This window comes from Gadus chalcogrammus, chromosome 12 (assembly GCF_026213295.1).
Source record: "Gadus chalcogrammus isolate NIFS_2021 chromosome 12, NIFS_Gcha_1.0, whole genome shotgun sequence".
NCBI classification, from domain to species: domain Eukaryota; kingdom Metazoa; phylum Chordata; class Actinopteri; order Gadiformes; family Gadidae; genus Gadus; species Gadus chalcogrammus.
This window is the reverse complement of record NC_079423.1, coordinates 4,982,726-4,999,715: the sequence shown is the minus strand read 5'-3', so window position 1 is coordinate 4,999,715 and position 16,990 is coordinate 4,982,726. Positions and strand designations below refer to the sequence as shown.

At 44.7% G+C, this 16,990-nt stretch overlaps 1 protein-coding gene across 5 annotated transcripts in view; it reads right to left on the bottom strand.

The window, feature by feature from the left end:
- Positions 1 to 390: 390 nt before the first annotated feature.
- The window catches only part of evi5b (ecotropic viral integration site 5b), a 31,745-nt gene continuing 15,145 nt past the window's right edge, over positions 391 to 16,990 (bottom strand). For 3 of the 5 annotated variants that reach the window (XM_056603463.1, XM_056603461.1, XM_056603465.1), the window contains 8 exons: positions 16,392 to 16,424; positions 15,756 to 15,908; positions 14,284 to 14,415; positions 13,494 to 13,793; positions 11,289 to 11,435; positions 10,153 to 10,248; positions 6,752 to 6,847; positions 391 to 1,778 (listed from right to left, as the gene is read on the bottom strand). In XM_056603463.1, coding sequence (XP_056459438.1) covers positions 1,485 to 1,778; positions 6,752 to 6,847; positions 10,153 to 10,248; positions 11,289 to 11,435; positions 13,494 to 13,793; positions 14,284 to 14,415; positions 15,756 to 15,908; positions 16,392 to 16,424 — 1,251 coding nt within the window. In that variant the 3' untranslated portion in view covers positions 391 to 1,484. The remainder of the gene's footprint in view (positions 1,779 to 6,751; positions 6,848 to 10,152; positions 10,249 to 11,288; positions 11,436 to 13,493; positions 13,794 to 14,283; positions 14,416 to 15,755; positions 15,909 to 16,391; positions 16,425 to 16,990) is intronic. The other 2 variants (XM_056603462.1, XM_056603464.1) reach the window with 2 other exon arrangements.

Here is a 16,990-nt window from a genome sequence, read left to right as displayed (position 1 = left end):
TTGGTGACCATTTTGTCAATTTGGTAAGATAACGATTGTTTAAATGCAGGCATCGCACCATGCCATTGGATGTCAGTCCAAATGCAATACTGGTATGAAAATGAGGCAAAACCTTTATCAAACATTTTATTAAAAATTCATCGCACACAACAATCTCACCTTGCAGTGTGCGGTCTGGTTTAGTGTTAATGTTTGCGCACAATTCAACAAATGCCTCCTTAACAAACCCCAACATAGGGAAATCATTGGCATTGATCAGTTAAACTTTCCATCAAAATAATAGCTCTCTTTTGAAATGGGGCTTGGCCTTTACTGGTATAATTTCGTACCTTCATGTTTATAGGGTGGATAGACATTGATAAACACACACAAAACAAAACGGTCAAAAAGTTGAGAAAATATCCAATTTAATTGAATAGTCATAGATCGTATCATAATACGTGTCATCATCATACGTTATGATTTTCACTTTCAGTATAAACTTTCCCTTGAATAGCCACATTCTCGTTCAAACATGAAAAGCAACGGCGTTCATGTCAAACTGAACTGGTTTCCATAATTCTTTCAATCTAACAGTAACAGTACTTCAAAACCAGCCTCTTTTTTTTCTTTTCTTTTTTACTGCAGTAGGACTTATTTTTAATTAGTAACATGCTCAAACAAAATAACTGGGACATGTTTTAATGATGGGCGAATCAATCCACTCCCCATTGACTGGGTCTCCAATAATCTTTAGAGAGGGCTGGATTCAAGTGGGAAAGGTAGGGGGAATGATTGCAATATATAGAGTTCAAATTCCCTTTCATCTGATCTGTCAACACATTCAACATGTTAGATACATACTTTCAAGTTTCGATTGAAGACCAAAACAAACAAAGACAAACATAATATACATATATACAGAGATATACAAGTTTACGCGATTGACCTCACCTCCTGCTAGACCAAGGCCCAATCCCATTTCTACCCCTTACCCGTTCCCCCTTGTTCTGAAGGGGTAAGGGGAAGGGGTAAGGGGAAGGCGTAAGGGGAAGGCGTAAGGGGTAGAAATGGGATTGGGCCCAAGTGTAATGGAAAGCATGTGGTTTTAAGCAAAGGCCCCAAGCCTAGACCTGCACGTGACACCTAATTAACAGCGCTGATTTAATGCTTTGTTTTTTAAAAAACATTTCAAAATAAAAGCCCATTTGGTGAAGTCTCATAAAGTGTTCATGATTGCATTGCAAAGGCACAGGGAGGGGGGGTGGGTAGAGTGCTTGTCCTTTGCTGCTTCCCCAAGCTCTGATAGGTCCAGCCGCAGTGGTCATGTGACCCTGCAGAGGGCGGTTAGTTGATCTAAACATGGTTCCCATTGGCTGCATCTCCGCCGCCCCGCCAGGTGTTAAAGAAAAACAAAACAAACGCTACGAGTGTCTGTCGCACAACACGAAATGTCAACGCATTCCATCACTGGCTTAGAGTCGGAAGCAGCCAATCAGAGGGGGTCAGACGGCGGTGGACTTGTGGGGGGGGGCACTGGAGGGCAGTGAGAGGCGGAGGGTCTCCCCGTCATCCTCGCCGTCGCTGTCCGTGTCGTCCAGGTTGGGGTGGAGTCGGATGCGGCCGGGGCCGACGCCCCCCAGCCCGCCGCCCGCCAGGACGGCCCCCTTGGCGCTGTCCTCGTCTGACGAGTGGTAGGGCTCGCCCACGCCGCTGCCGCCCGTGTAGTGGTTGACGATATGGATGCCGTCATAGGAGGGCTGGCCGGGCGAGCTCCGCTGGGCTTTCAAACAGCAGACCTGCACAGGCGGTATGACACCGTTATGATAGCAGCAAACTTTATTTATACGGCACACTGCCGACAATACACTTAATAGTTCACAGCTAAGGGCCCTATCTTGCATCCGGCGCAATTGACTTAATCACTGGCGCATGTGTCGTTGCTAGTTTGCAACTGGCGCAGAGCGTTCTTTTCCCTCCTGCGCCACGCGTTGGTAAATTAGGGAATGATCTTGCGCCCCAAGGGGCGGCTCGGCGAATGGACGAGGCGTGTTCTGGCGCAAACGTTCCCTGGTGCTATCTTGCCGTTTCAGAAACCATTTGCGCCATAAACCAGAAAATACCTGGTTTAAAGAGCCCATGCCATTAAAATCACATTTTTCCTATTGTTTGTTAAATAACATAGGTCTGAATAAGTTTGTGAGCTGTGGTAAGTTTGAAATCTATGCAGTTTGTCTGCTGAATGCAATAGGCAATGAAAGGAAAAAGGCAGAAGAAATGAGCCGATCTGGATAAGGTGACACTGTGACGTAGCGTTGTCAAATTATTATTCATGGCCCTGCCCACTTGGTTGGTTCGTAACCACCCACAAGAATTCTGAAGGAGTCGTGATTGAGCTAGTGCTAAATGCTAATACGTGTACGGTAGTTGCTTAGTTCGTAGTAACAGGCTAGTTACAGAATTTTGAATGCAATGGCAGAACGATATCGAACTACATGAACTGCGACATGCTGCCTGCCGCCGGTTGCCGCGAGGCACCACCGCCGCGAAGCACCACCGCCCGGCAGCGGGCAGCCGGGCGGTGGTGCCTCGCGCCGGCAGCAGGCAGCAGGCAGCAGGCAGCAGGCAGCAGGCAGCGCACGGTTCTGTACTACAGATTGATGTGGAAGAACCAGAGACGTCGGAGAACCCGACGAAGTCCTTTGTGATTCATTATATCGTCTGGACGTGCACACAGCTTTTGGCCGTGATAATATGTATTATTTGATATAGATATCTATGTATTATATGATATTATTTAGATATAGAGCTCCAGGACTGTAACGCAAGTGTTGTACACTTCCTTGTTATTTGGATAACCGTTCTGCTGTTGGTGTGATGGCGCATAACACGTCGGACTCGTCTATGGTATTTCTACAACTATCTCAGCCATGGTTGAGAATGAATTGGGGGAATGGAACTTTGGCTTTGACTCCCTGAAGTCATGAACCACGACATGGAGGAGAAAGGGATTGTTGACCGCGGTCGTCTCCCGCCGGAGCCTCGCTGCCGATGGACCACCGCCTCGGCTTCAGGATGCGGTGATCAGCGCTGACCGCTGCCGAGGCGGCGGGAAGCAGGGCTCAAGCGGGATACATTCGCGGCCAACAATCCCTTTCTCCTCCATGTCGTGGTTCATGTAGCCTACTTCAGGGAGTCAAAGCCAAAGTTCCTTTCCCCCAATTCATTCTCAACCATGGCTGAGATAACCCCCACTACGAGTCTCGTTGTAGAAATACCATAGACGAGAGTCCGACGTGTTATGTGCCATCACACCAACAGCAGAACGGTTATCCAAATAACAAGGAAGTGTACAACACTTGCGTTACAGTCCTGGAGCTCTGCTCTATATCTAAATAATATCATATAATACATATATCTATATCAAATAATACATATTATCACGGCCAAAAGCTGTGTGCGCGTCCAGACGATATAATGAATCACAAAGGACTTCGTCGGTCGGGTTCTCCGACGTCTCTGGTTCTTCCACTTCCACATCAATCTGAAGTAGACGCGGTCGTTTGAGATTCATAATAACCTATCGTCTGGAGGCTCACACAGCTTTTGGCCGTGATAATATATATTATATATTATATGATATAGATATCTATGTATAATATGGGTTTCTAAGAGCCATTGCGATACATCCACCGTAAACAGAGCGCATGGTACCGTGGCTACAAGCTGCTCAGGGCCAGGTGATAATATATATTATATATTATATGATATAGATATCTATGGATAATATGGGTTTCTACGAGCCATTGCGATACATCCACCGTAAACAGAGCGCATGGTACTGTCAGTGGCTACAAGCTGCTCAGGGCCACACCCCCACCCCCCTCCTTGACCTGCCTTGACACGCCCACCGTATACAGAGCGCATGGTAGTGGCTACAAGCTGCTCAGGGCCACACCCCGCGTTTGAGGGAAGCTCAATGTGCGACTGTTTCGGAGTGACTGTAACTCTGCACCACGGCTGAATTTCGGGGACGTCTTTGAATACTGTGTTTGTGGCCCACTAATACCTATATTAAAGCATCATAAAATAGAATGGCATGGGATCTTTAAAGTCAGTGGCGCGTTGTACAGATGCTATTTTAAGGGCGCATGCATAATGTTGCTTGTGCACCTCGCGCATACACTTTGCTTCTCTCATGTACCTAGCCAGTAGCCACACATTCTTGGTAAATTATTTGGGAAAGAACAGCTGATACAGCGGTAATAAGTTGTACTTATAAATGCATCTGCAAACACCGTACAGCAAACACATATTTTCTTGACACAGACATCGTGTACATGCCCATAACTTTTAGGATTGATGAGTATTTGATCGTGAGAAAACATTGTTTTACCGCGTTTGATTGTTAAAACGAATGAATGAATGCGGGCGCGCGTGTGTGCGTCCATCTGTTTAAACACACGCAAACTAAACACGTAACGCATAATAGCCCATGGCAATGTATATTAACGGGGGGAAACATGCATATTAGGAACACAAGTCGATAACGATAATGCATACAATACTGATAAGAAACGATGTTTATAATGTATTGCGTATCACCATTAAATAGAACCACAGTTACCGCATATCATATGTTATAGGCCTATCATATACATTTTCTTTGCCGAAATTTATTTGAGGACTCAGTATTTCTGAAGTTGTGGAAGAAAACCTTACTCCCTGTGTGAATTAGGCAATATTATTTGGCCATAAACTGAGCCATTTGAAGTTTGAAATTCATGTGCATCTGTCTCATCAGAGACTGCAGACGCGCTGTCAAAATATCAACCCGACAGATTCAAATGCGCTCATGGCTCTTAAAGGGGATGGGAGCTGGCACTCTCATTGGTTTATTGCACTTTATGCCCAAACCACACATACGAGTAATGAGGCTACTTCAGATCAACCCTTTTTAGATATGCGCCGGGCGCAAGAGTAATTTTTCGCGCCGGTAAACTAGCGACATCGCCGTAGAACCGCCCAAAAAGCTACTTGCGCTGGGCGCTTCTCACTTGCGTTTCAGACCGTTAAAATAGGGCCCACAGTCTTCTACCGCCTTTACTGGTGGAACAGGTGCTGTTTCTGATTGGTCACATCTGGTGCTTTTAATATGGTATGAAACATAACCAGGGTGATGGGTGTGATGCCTGTGGTCTGACTCTTACGTGTTTGGTTACTAGTAAAAAAACATATTCGACAGCAACTCTGACAGTGTCCAACAGTAACTTATGAACTGTATTAGATATTGGAACATAAACATAATCATTACATAAAACACCCTTATATTGTGCCAGAGCGTCTACCGTGGCTGACATGTTTATGTGGATGCACACTCCCCATGCAAAAACACGATGAGTGTCCATCACATTGGACGAGCAGTCGACACTATGGGGAAAGGAGCCACTGTCAGGAACATGCAATACAACCTCATTCCGATATGAGAGGTTATAATGATGTGGAGTCCATGCAGACGTAATGGCACTATTCTCCTTCAAAAGGGGGTACTCTGGTTTAAACAGATGGGGGATTTAACCTGGTGATGGGAGGGGGGGGGGGGGGGGATACATGGTGACCTGTAACCAGGCAACAACTTACCTGGAAGAGCCTGCCATGTCAGACATGTATGGAAAGAGATGTTCAGATGGAAAGTTTAGAGAAGCCTACATCTGACTACTCTTGTTCAGATTAGTCCGGTCAGAGAGCAAAGATCTTATCTGTGTTTATTGCATCATATTTTTCCATTATCTGCAATGTTCTGTCCACTGTGGCTGCTACAACACCAGCATACCTTTGGGTATTAATACACTCCAATCACAAGATCTGCCCGTCACAATGATTTCACCTTTAACACAGCATATTCTGACTTGGATTATGGTAACAAACATTTCCAGCAGAGACAAGAGTGTGTGTTTTAAAAGAAATAGGCAGAAAAAAAACCCCATTTCCTTCACTTTTTGCACCCCCTCACCACAAACACTTCAATCATCATGACACACACATTATGTGCATAACAAGCCACACACACACACACACACACACACACACACACACACACACACACACACACACACACACACACACACACACACACACACACACACACACACACACACACACACACACACACACACACACACCCCTAGCTTATGGACCCAAAGTGTGCACACATGCATGCCGGTGCACACACAAGCTGACCAGTAGGTGTTGGGGGGGGGGGGGAAGGAAAAGGCTCGGCTGCAGAAAAGTGCACGGTATGATGTAGTGCACATGACTAACCGCAAGCCTTCAAGCTAGTGTTTTCACCTTTTAAACCTTCTCCTCTACGGGGTGAACCCAGCGGCCCGCAGCAGGAAGGCGATAGGTGTAGTTTACACTTCTCTAACCTGATCTGACGCGGCGGAAAATAAATCTCATCAGAGCAACAGGGACATATTTACTATCCCATCTTGGGGACGTCATAGAATTTATCGTTAATTGGGTGATTATACTAGATATGTTGATACTTTGATACACAAACGGTATCAATAACATTGTTAAATCGTGGTAATCAGTTATTTTAAATGGTCACTGATTACTTATTTGTATTGTTGACTCATTAGCTAGCCCTAGCTCCCAAAACATTGAAACATCTGCAAAAAAGGGGAGGAGATCGAACGCAATCATCCCTTGGTGAACAACACCAACGGTATGTTTTTTGTCACCAGAGAGCTACAACGGTGGTTCTCACCTCATGTTTGAGCTCTGCGATCTGGTCTTTGAGGTCTCGGATGTACTGCCTGGAGTCTGTGTGGTTCAGCTGGCCTTGCACCTTCCCCTCCTCCTTCTGAAAAGAGATAAACAACAAATACCTAATAATAGCATCGCTAAGCACAAAATACAACAACAACGTTGCTTAGAAGCGGTTTGGCCCGCCCCAAAAAAACACACCATCCAACCAATAGAGAAGGGGCTGAGGTCTCCTAGGAGATGAAGCGCAACAACATATCCGCTCTACGAGACACCTGGTGTTTTCAAGTTCTGCCAATAATCTGTGGCCTGCATGGGGGCAAGATTGTCGTTCACAAGGCTGTGATGGAAGCAGGCAGAGAAGGCCAGGACAGACCCCTCTCCAATGGCTGACATTTCAGTGGGGCCCCCGTGCTTCTGGACGGGAGTCGTTTGTGTTTGGTTTCCTCCCGGGGCCCTGGGGAAGAGGCTGACAGCCTGACGGTTAAACGCCACGCATGTCACGTCTCAGCGAAGACATCTGCTGGCGGTGGAGGCCAACAACTAACTTTAAACCTCAAATCACGTTCTAGAACCTGCGGCTTAATAGCAGAGGCCAGAGAGAGAGTGTGCTTTAGCCCATGCTCACCACCGGGGAAGCCATGGCCAGCCTTTCTGCAGGGGTGTGGCGTTCAGCCAGACACGAGTCCACACAATTCTACACTCTGCCATTAACAACCTAAAAATAAAGAGGCTTTTTTTTCTCGATCCCTGCGGTGAAGATGGGGGTTGAGCCTGTCATTTATCGATAGCGGTTTTTTGAAGAGCAGGAATCCAAACAGGTTGTGTTATTCCAAGCATCTGCGTTGCTTTTGAGGTTTCCTCCCTCCAAAACAGGAACGATAAGGGGCCAGGCAGTTAATAAGACTTCCTTGTACTCAGCTATGTGAATCGGCAGGTGTCAGACTGCTGGCAGGATCTCCAAACGTCTCTAAGTGATGACTTCCTCGCCACAAACAGGGAACTGCTGGGCCTCAATCCTCATCTTTATTTCTGGACACTCACAACCCAAAACACTATTAATTAACCATAAGAAACCAATCGGATTCACAGAGTTCCAATAAAAAGTATAATGAGGAGAAAACTAAGAAACCTTGGCTTAGCAAACACTTAGATTGGATGTCACGTTTTAAAAGTTTGTGCGTTTGCATGATTTTTTTGCAGCTGTTCTAACAAGAGCGCCATGCTAGGAAAAAGGTATCAAACGCAGGATATCACCATATCCCTCACAGGCTGAAAAGTGAAGTCTAAATCTGTGAGAGGGTCACAGAAACCTCAACTAAATCATGCATGTCAACTTGAGAGTTCACCGTCTCTGTGGCAGGGAGGAAGTGGTTTTCAGCGTAGAGTAGAGATAGCAGCGTTTTAGGTCCCTCGCAGGCAGCGCAGCAGATACACCTCCCTCCCCCCCCCCCCCCCCCCCCCCCCTGCTCCTTTCAACCAACACTCCTACTCCGTACCCCTTTAAAAATACCCTCCATCGCTCTTGCATACACTGTACCCCTATGAAACACAACATCTTATTTCCCAGCACAGGTCATGTTGCAACATATTGGAAGCTTTCGTGGACAGCGCGACATCAAGCATGTGCTGACAGACAGACAAACAGTGTCGCTGCTGTGCATTACTATCATGCACACGGCATCAAATAGAAACAACTTTAAAAGCTACCCTAGCCAACAAGGTCTGCCATGCCATGCGCTTAAATGTAATCACAAAGTATGTCAAAACAACATATCTCACAGCAAACTGTTACTACTAGCTCAAAATCACGGGCGGTTAGCAGTGTGCAGCTAAAGCCTTGGTTAGGCACATTCTTTGAGAAGAGTGTTGGTGTTAAAGCACAGGGTTCAGCCACAATAGGGACGATAGGGTAACCAAACCACAGACAGTCTCACCTCAGTACCACCAGCAATACCACCCTCAACGTTCTCTTATGCATGTGTGCACACTGCCATTGTTGAGGTGAGTGTTGAGGTGAGTCTGGGCTAGTGTGGGTGAGGCTGTGTGTGCAGGCGGGTTGGTTGGTTGGTGGTTCAGTATAGGATGCACACTAACATGCAAATACAGCCACGACACAATAACGGGGAATCATTTCTCTGTTATTATTAGGGATGTAATGTCTGACTCTTTCAGATCCACAGAACACGGTGGTGGTCGTGTGGGTTTGTTGTTAAGGCTAGAACCAGGTAACCAAACCACAGACCACACGCTGTAGATTGTTTATTTCGACACCAGAGACGAGCAGGGGATTTCTTTTGGTAGGCGTTTTATCTTTACTCCAGATCAACAACATGTACAGGGTGTCATGGATAGACTGAGTAAGAAGTTATTATATCAACCTACACACATCACACACACACACACACACACACACACACACACACACACACACACACACACACACACACACACACACACACCTAAACGGGTGCATGTATACATCCACACCTATACACATGAATGCACATACACACCTACAGACAGACCCCCACGTGCAAGCACACATCCACACCTACACACATGCCTTTACACCTCCACACCTCCATGCACACATCCTCACAAGCTGAAATAGAACAATTCAGTATTCTTTCTGATTGTGATGTTCCGAGTTGGACTAAACCTTCCACAATCTAACTGTATTACCTTTATTTTCTATTCTTTATGTTACTCGACTAATGTTTTGTTAAAGGCATGGAGACAAAAATGAAAACGTATTGACATATCATCAATCTCTTAATGTCATGTTAATATAATGTCATGAGCATGGGGTTATACAATTTAAAGACACATTTTACAAATGGATGAACTTATGTATTATTTTAAAGAAAGTTTCAGGTTTTCTAGCCGGAAAATGATTGGTTGCTTCTTCTAGGTCAATATACCAGCCTACAGGAATTGACATCAAACCGACATCACTTATTCTTTATTCGGAAAAAGGTCTTTGTTGTGCGAGTATTATTTGTTTCAGCTTGGGTGTTAATAAAGCAGGCATGTGTACATTTGGCTACCCCTCATTACAAGCGGTGCAACAGTTGCCTGGGTGTAAATACTGGTGTCAACTGGTGCCTGACGATACATTTGAGATTCACAGCAGGCTATAAAGGAGGGGCAGGGTTAGCCTTTTGGGGGTTTGGCAAGGGCTATTTAACAGATGTGATTTCATTATAATACTTGTTTTCATTGTGAAACATATGTTGGATTATGGTGCAAAAAACATTACTACAATCTTTAAAAATTCTTGCTGTGCATGATACCTATTATTCATCATAGTGCTTGTGTTGTAGGAAGTAGGAAGTAGGAAGCACACTCAACTTTGGGGCTGTAGAGTGATGTTGGGGTTTTTGGGGTTTGAAAGGTTACCTGGATCTCAAGCTCAGAGATATGTTGCTGCAGCTCCGCCATGGCTGCGATGTTGTCAGCCTCTCGCAGTCGGACTGCCATCACCTCCTCCTTACTCTGTGCAGAGGACAACAAGAAAATACTCCAGCACCAATCAAACCTCAAAATACTCTAGCAGCGATCAAACCTCAAAATACTCAATCACCAATCAAAACCTCAAAATACTCCAGCACCATTCAAATCTCAAAATACTCCAGCACCTATCAAACCTCAAAACACTCCAGCACCAATCAAACCTCAAAAAACGGAAATCACCAATCGAACATCAACTCAAACCAATCTAAATAGAAAACGAAATCACTGAAACATTGACTAATTCTATACAAAACGACCTCAACCAAATCACAGTTGTTTACATTTAGACACTGGCCCCTTAAACATCCCTTTTGAGTTAACTGTGTCGGATGTTTTTGAAGACATGGGCACACATAACTATCCATCCAAACCGGCCATCGTCGAGGCTAGACGTGACACCTTGCCGTTTAGTTTTATGTAAAAGGGGAATGCCCTGGAGCTATCTGCTTGGTAAATATTTGGGGAATTTTAAACTTGCCGTGTGATATCAAATCAGAGAGCTCATCAAAAAAAATCTCCAAAACAGAATAAGAATTATCTGCTTGCACGTGTGTATTACCGTGTGTGTGTGTGTGTGTGTATTACCGTGTGTGTGTGTGTGTGTGTGTGTGTGTGTGTGTGTGTGTGTGTGTGTGTGTGTGTGTGTGTGTGTGTGTGTGTGTGTGTGTGTGTGTGTGTGTGTGTGTGTGTGTGTGTGTGTGTGCTAGTGAGAGTTTTACTGCTCAGCGTTGCGGAAGAGCAGTTGAACAACATCAGTGTTAAGATAGTATCTTAGCAGAAACCAAAAAGCACAAAAAAACTGCTTCCTCCAGAGACTGGATATCCACCTTATCAGGGCGCAGCAGTTTAACCAAAACTGATTTTTTCAACCAGACTTGCCATCTGGTGATAATGATAAATTGCACCATTATCATACACAATTAAGGCTAAATGTTAATAACCATTTACAGCTTATAGTTAGACCGTAACATTGGACGGTATGATAGACCATTGCGGGTCTTCTCTGTCAGGTCCGTAGGTACCTTGCACTGGATCTCCGCCTGCTTGCGTTTGATCTCCTGCAGCTGCCCAGTGAGATCTTTATTCTGGGTGGTCAGGGTCTGAACGCGGTCCTGTAAGGCCCGCCCCTCCTGCTCCGCTCGCCGTAGCTGGTTGCTGTGGATTTGGCTCTGAAAGGGGGAAGGAGAGGGAGCTTTAAGGTACAGCTCAATGGCGTTTTGTTCTGCTTGAAAATATAACTGGAACGTTAAAGAACGCTGGTGCCCCCTAGTGGTGGTTTTGTGAATATGCAACATGTATATTCGATTCATCCATCCTCTATCCAAGTTATCTCTTGACAGAAGGCAACAACCTTTTCAACATGCAGTGCCAGTTTGACATTTTCTCGTTAATGAGTGTGCCTTAAGCAACAATATCTTAAAAATTAAGCTGAATTATGACACAGCGACCAAAAACATTTCCAGAAGACCTGGAATTGTACTATTTCCATATAGTCCACAATCATGCATTAAAATTTTAACGTTTTTTTTGGCTGTAATATTTGCAACATGGGCTAACAAATTATAATTACATATGTCCCATCTTAAAACACAATTTTCAGAAACTCGCTGAAAAACATATTTGCACTGTGAGAAATGTAAAAAACAAGATTATATGAGAATGTTGGAACCATCCACATCAATATCTTTAAGACATGTACAGCTTTGCAATACCATGTGAAGGCGCTGCATACAGGCCACTTGCAACAATATTTTATATATTTTCTTCTCTATTACTCACAACATAGCTTTAAAAACTATTAATTGACCCCATTTAAGAACACTGCTTTCTGTAACTAATTGAAACATATTTGCACTGGAAGGAAATGCCCAAAACAGAATAAAGGGTAAATAATAATTTATTATAATATTATTATAAGTAAACAATAATACTAATAAAAAAAAATGATAATAAATAATAATAATAATAATAATAATAACAGGCCACTTGCAACAATATTTTAAATATTTTCTTCTCTATTACTCACAACATTGGTTTAATAACTATTAATTGATCCCATTTCAGAACACTGCTTTCTGTAACTAATAGAAATCTATTTGCACTGGGAGGAAATGCCCAAAACAGAATAAATTGCAAAAAGAAATCGGTAGTAACATGCCCGCCGCTCCCTATACGCAGAGTACGCAGAGTGCGTAGGGCACCAAGTACCTGAGGGGGCACCAAAAATTAAGGTTTGTAAAAAATAAAAAAATAAAAATACATTATTGAATTAAAAAATATGTAAATTTGTTATGAAGAGGCCCACCGTTGTTTGTTCTTAATTGTATAACCTATCACTCAATTTCGGTTAATTAGATGTTTTTACCTAATATATAAAAGGGGTTCGTCCCCTCCCAAAATGCCCAAAACAGAATAAAGGGAAAATAATAATTTATTATAATATTATTATAAGTAAATAATAATAATATAATTTATTAATTATTGTTGCTTATTTTTTCAAGTGTGCCTATGATTATGCTGCCCCGTGCCAGTGGTGGCACGCGTACCTAGGGTTGCCAACCCCTGGTCTACACTCATGTGATCTAATATATTCCAGAAAGAAATTAATTCATTGTTTGTTGCTGATTTTACATCAATACCGATGTTGATGTTAGACATTAACATCTTCAATATATATACTTTGTTTAATGGTTCAGCCGATAAGAGAATTTATTTTAAGTAGCAGGAGAGACTGCAACCATGAATTATCAAATCCTATATTATCAAATCACATCCATGCTACATTGCTACATTGTCCCACCCTATGCTGTATTGCTTGCAAAATTACACAGACACACACAGCAACACTGGCTTGGCGATGGTAGCGTCGTAGCATAGATGCTTCCCCATCTGTTTGGAACACCCTGCAGAAATACTGAAAACTATCAGAACTGATCTCTTTTGTTGCCTTTGGCTCTTTACTGAATTACTTATCATATGGAAATATTGGACATTGTAGCTGTGTAGCTGTGTATAATTCCTCACTTGAATTCCTAACCAGACTTTTAATTGTGTGTAAATTGCGTGTTTTGTTTGTTTGAAACAATGTATTGTCTGTTGTGTATGCTGCCCTCTTGGCTAGGTCTCTTGAGGTTTGAATCTCAATGGAGACTTTTACCTGGTTAAATAAAGGTTCAATAAAACCTGAAGGAAAGCGTGGCGACGGCGCCCGTCTCCGAGCAGTGTACCTGCGTCTCCAGCTCCATCATCCTCTGCCGGGTCTCCCGGAGCTCGGCCTGCGCCTCGGCCTCGCGCAGCCTCACGCTCATCAGCTCGTCCTGGAGCTCGCTGAGCGCGTTCTTCCGGGGCACGTCCTTCCAGCGGCCCGTGGTGCGGGCCAGGTGGCGCTGCCAGTGGTCCTCCAGGTCGCGGACCTGCTGCCGGAGCTCCTTCAGGCCGGTCAGGGCCTCCGCCTCCCGGAGCTTCGACCCGATCAGCTCCTCCTGCAGCCGCGCCACGTTGGTGTCGTCCGGCAGGGACGTGTTCCTCTGTGGGGCGAGGGGAAACCGGTCAGACCGGAAGTGTTTTCAATGGCAATATGGGTGCGAAAACTCAGGTCCCAGCCAGAGGGCTCGGCAGGGAAACTATTAAAGGGTTAGGGTTATCACAACAAATAAGCAAACTGAAAACAAACTATTAGCGTTCGAGCCGTAGTTTGTTTTCAGTTTGTTTATTTGTCAGACTAGGAAACTAGATCTGGTTGGTAATCTTTCATAACCAGCCTAGTGTTTGCTTATTATTTCCAAGAGTCCACAGCATCAAACCAAAAAATATTATGGCCAACATCATTGGGGCATTCTGTACTACGGCCTCTATCACTAATCTAAAGCCTACATCCCGCCCTACCATCCTTCCACAGAACCAGGAGTGACACTCCACTCCTGCTCTTAGATTTGATTGGGTAGTTGTGTTGCGACGATGGAACCAGTTGAGGGTTGAATAATGTAAACAGCTGATGTGCAGGATCAGAGCACTCACCCTCTCCATGTCCAGGATCTTGTCCTGCATCTCTTTGAGGGCACACTGGGACTCGGCCTCCTTCAGTCTGGCCTGGACAAGCTCTCTCTCCAGCTGGAGGACGGAGTCCTCAGAGTAGCGCGCGTGCACCTTCTACAACACAGACCACAGGACCAGCGTTAAGGCTTCTTCATGGACAGACCGACAGGAACTGGCTGATGGCTTATTGAATGAAAACCACTAATTCCGTCAACACTATCAGATAATTTGATCTGGTGGTTCAATGCTCTTTCATTTAAATGTAATGCTTTTTTTATTGAGAGAAAAACAATTACCAGGAGGAAATAGTAGTATTGCTTAGAATTATATTCTTTTTCTCCTCACTGTAGTCTGACTTTCGGGCTATGATGTGAGCAATGCAGCATTTGTTCATAGATGTGTACATCAGAGAAGACCCAGCGCAAATGTTATGTTACCTTGTAAATGGCAGTAAACTCACTAAAGTATAACTTTACCACAACTTGGGACGTCGTTACCGGTAGGGCTACTCTATTATACACTGCGTTACGTAGAAACAACTCACAAAATATCAACGCAAGCATATGGACATTCCCAACATGGACGTTTCGGCACAGCAAACTCCTTGACATTATGGATGCACACCGAAGCCCAAAAATTCACACCCTCCATTCAGATGACTCTTTCATGCCAGGACATTGTGCAGCAAATTATGTGAAGTGCCGTATTGAGTGAGCACATTAGCATCATGAATCTGTCCATCAATAATTCACCAGACCAGCCGAGAGAAGCTCACCAGCAGAGTGCTCAAAGCGTTAACCCTCTCAGACGGCATTGTTTCTCCAGCACACACCTGGAGCGGCGGGTTAAGTGTGGAACAGCGTGTCCCAATTTTAGGTCATGAATGCAAAACATGTGCTCAACATCATTATGTATAGTATAACTATGCATAACGTCATAGCGCTTTGGCTCCGCTTTGCAATGGATCCACGCATTCCACTGCTAGGAGACTGTTGCTAGGCAGCCAGTTTGGCTTCTCCGTTGGTGGAGAGAGGGAGAGGGAGCGAGGAGGAAGGTGAAAACTCTTTATGATGTAGACCAGTGATCCATTGACCTTAATGATTATAGGTCTTAACAGAGCGCCACCTCAACACACAAGGTAATCCCTCTGGGAATGCTGACCAAACGCACAATTACATGTTGATTTGAGATCCATGTATTGAGACAGATTTCATCACCATCATCAAATTTGCAAACGCAACACCACAAACCATACACACCATACACAGTATATAATCTATCCCTCTAGCGAACTGGTTCACTGGCTCAACACAAAACAAACTACAATCACGGTCGCTGGTGCGGTCCCCCCAGCACACGGAGAGAGGAGGGACACAAGAGAGCCGTTTTTCCTTTGGGCCCCTTAGTGTGGGGGCCCCCGGGGTGTGGCTGGGTGGACCTGGGGCCCTCCTTACCGCTCGGGGCTGCTGGGTCTGCTGCAGGTGCAGGATGGCATTGGAGGCCTGCTCCAGCTGAACAGAGAGCTCCTCAGTGTGCTGCTTGACAGTGGACAGCTCCCTCTTCACCAGGTAGTTCTCCTCCGCCTCCTGCGCTCGAGTCACTTGTCCCTTTTGGACGTGAACCGCCGTGATGGAGGCGCGTGGTTCGCGGGGAGCAGGGCATGATGGGAAATGGAGCCGAGCGGATGGAGCAATTTCGGTCAAATTAAAAAACAAAACCAGAAGAAGGGGCGCTAGAGTTTGTGCACATGCTCATTGTCTTTTCTTTCTTTTTTTTTCGTTATTTCATTGACGGATTTGGGTGGTTTAATTCCTTGTTTGTGTTTTGGTATTTTAAACATGCAGTAATCCAGAGTCACATGCATTTACTGAATAAGCCATAACGTAACAATCTGTTTTGCTTTAATTTTTCTATTTCTTTACATCATGGTCATCTATTTTGCAATCGCTGATCAGCAGTTTTTTGCCATTAAAGAGGAGAAATAATACAAAGCATGCAATAATTAAGAGATTGTGTAGGAAAAGAGAGAAAGGTGCAATATAGGTGTGGGGAGGGGAAGAACAGAGAGAGAGATACAATAGAGAATATACCTGGATCAACCTATCTGCCAAGGAAGCACTTTCCTACAAAACAGGAACACGAACAAGAGACACGAGAGACAGAATCCAGAGGGCAGTTTAAAACACAACACAGAAGAAACACACAAGTGCTCAGGTAACAAAACATTATGTTCCTTTTTTCCCCTCATCCACATTCACCTCCAAACACACTCATAGTTTGACGGGGAGAAAAAGAACATGGAGTTTGATGAAAGAGTGAGAGCGGGCTGGTGAGAAAGCATGAAATTGGCAGTGGGGATGGCAGTGAGAAGTGGAGGCAGGCAAAGCACACGACAGCAAAGAGAAGGGTTTTGTCTGATACCGTCTGATACCAGCGTTACATCATCAAGTTTATTAGTCATGCTCTTTTAGTTTTAGTAATCTCTCAAGACCTTCACATTAAACCGTCGGACGTTAGTGAGAAGGGATGCTTTGGCTCCGGAGAGCAGCCATTGTGCCACAAACAGGCCTGTCGCCGTCAGACACGTTTCAACATCCGTCTTGGAGGACATCCTTGCTCCCCCGAAGAACCACCTCATGCACAGTGGCTAAGCCAGGCAGGTGAGGACGCATGACCATGCGGACGTAGC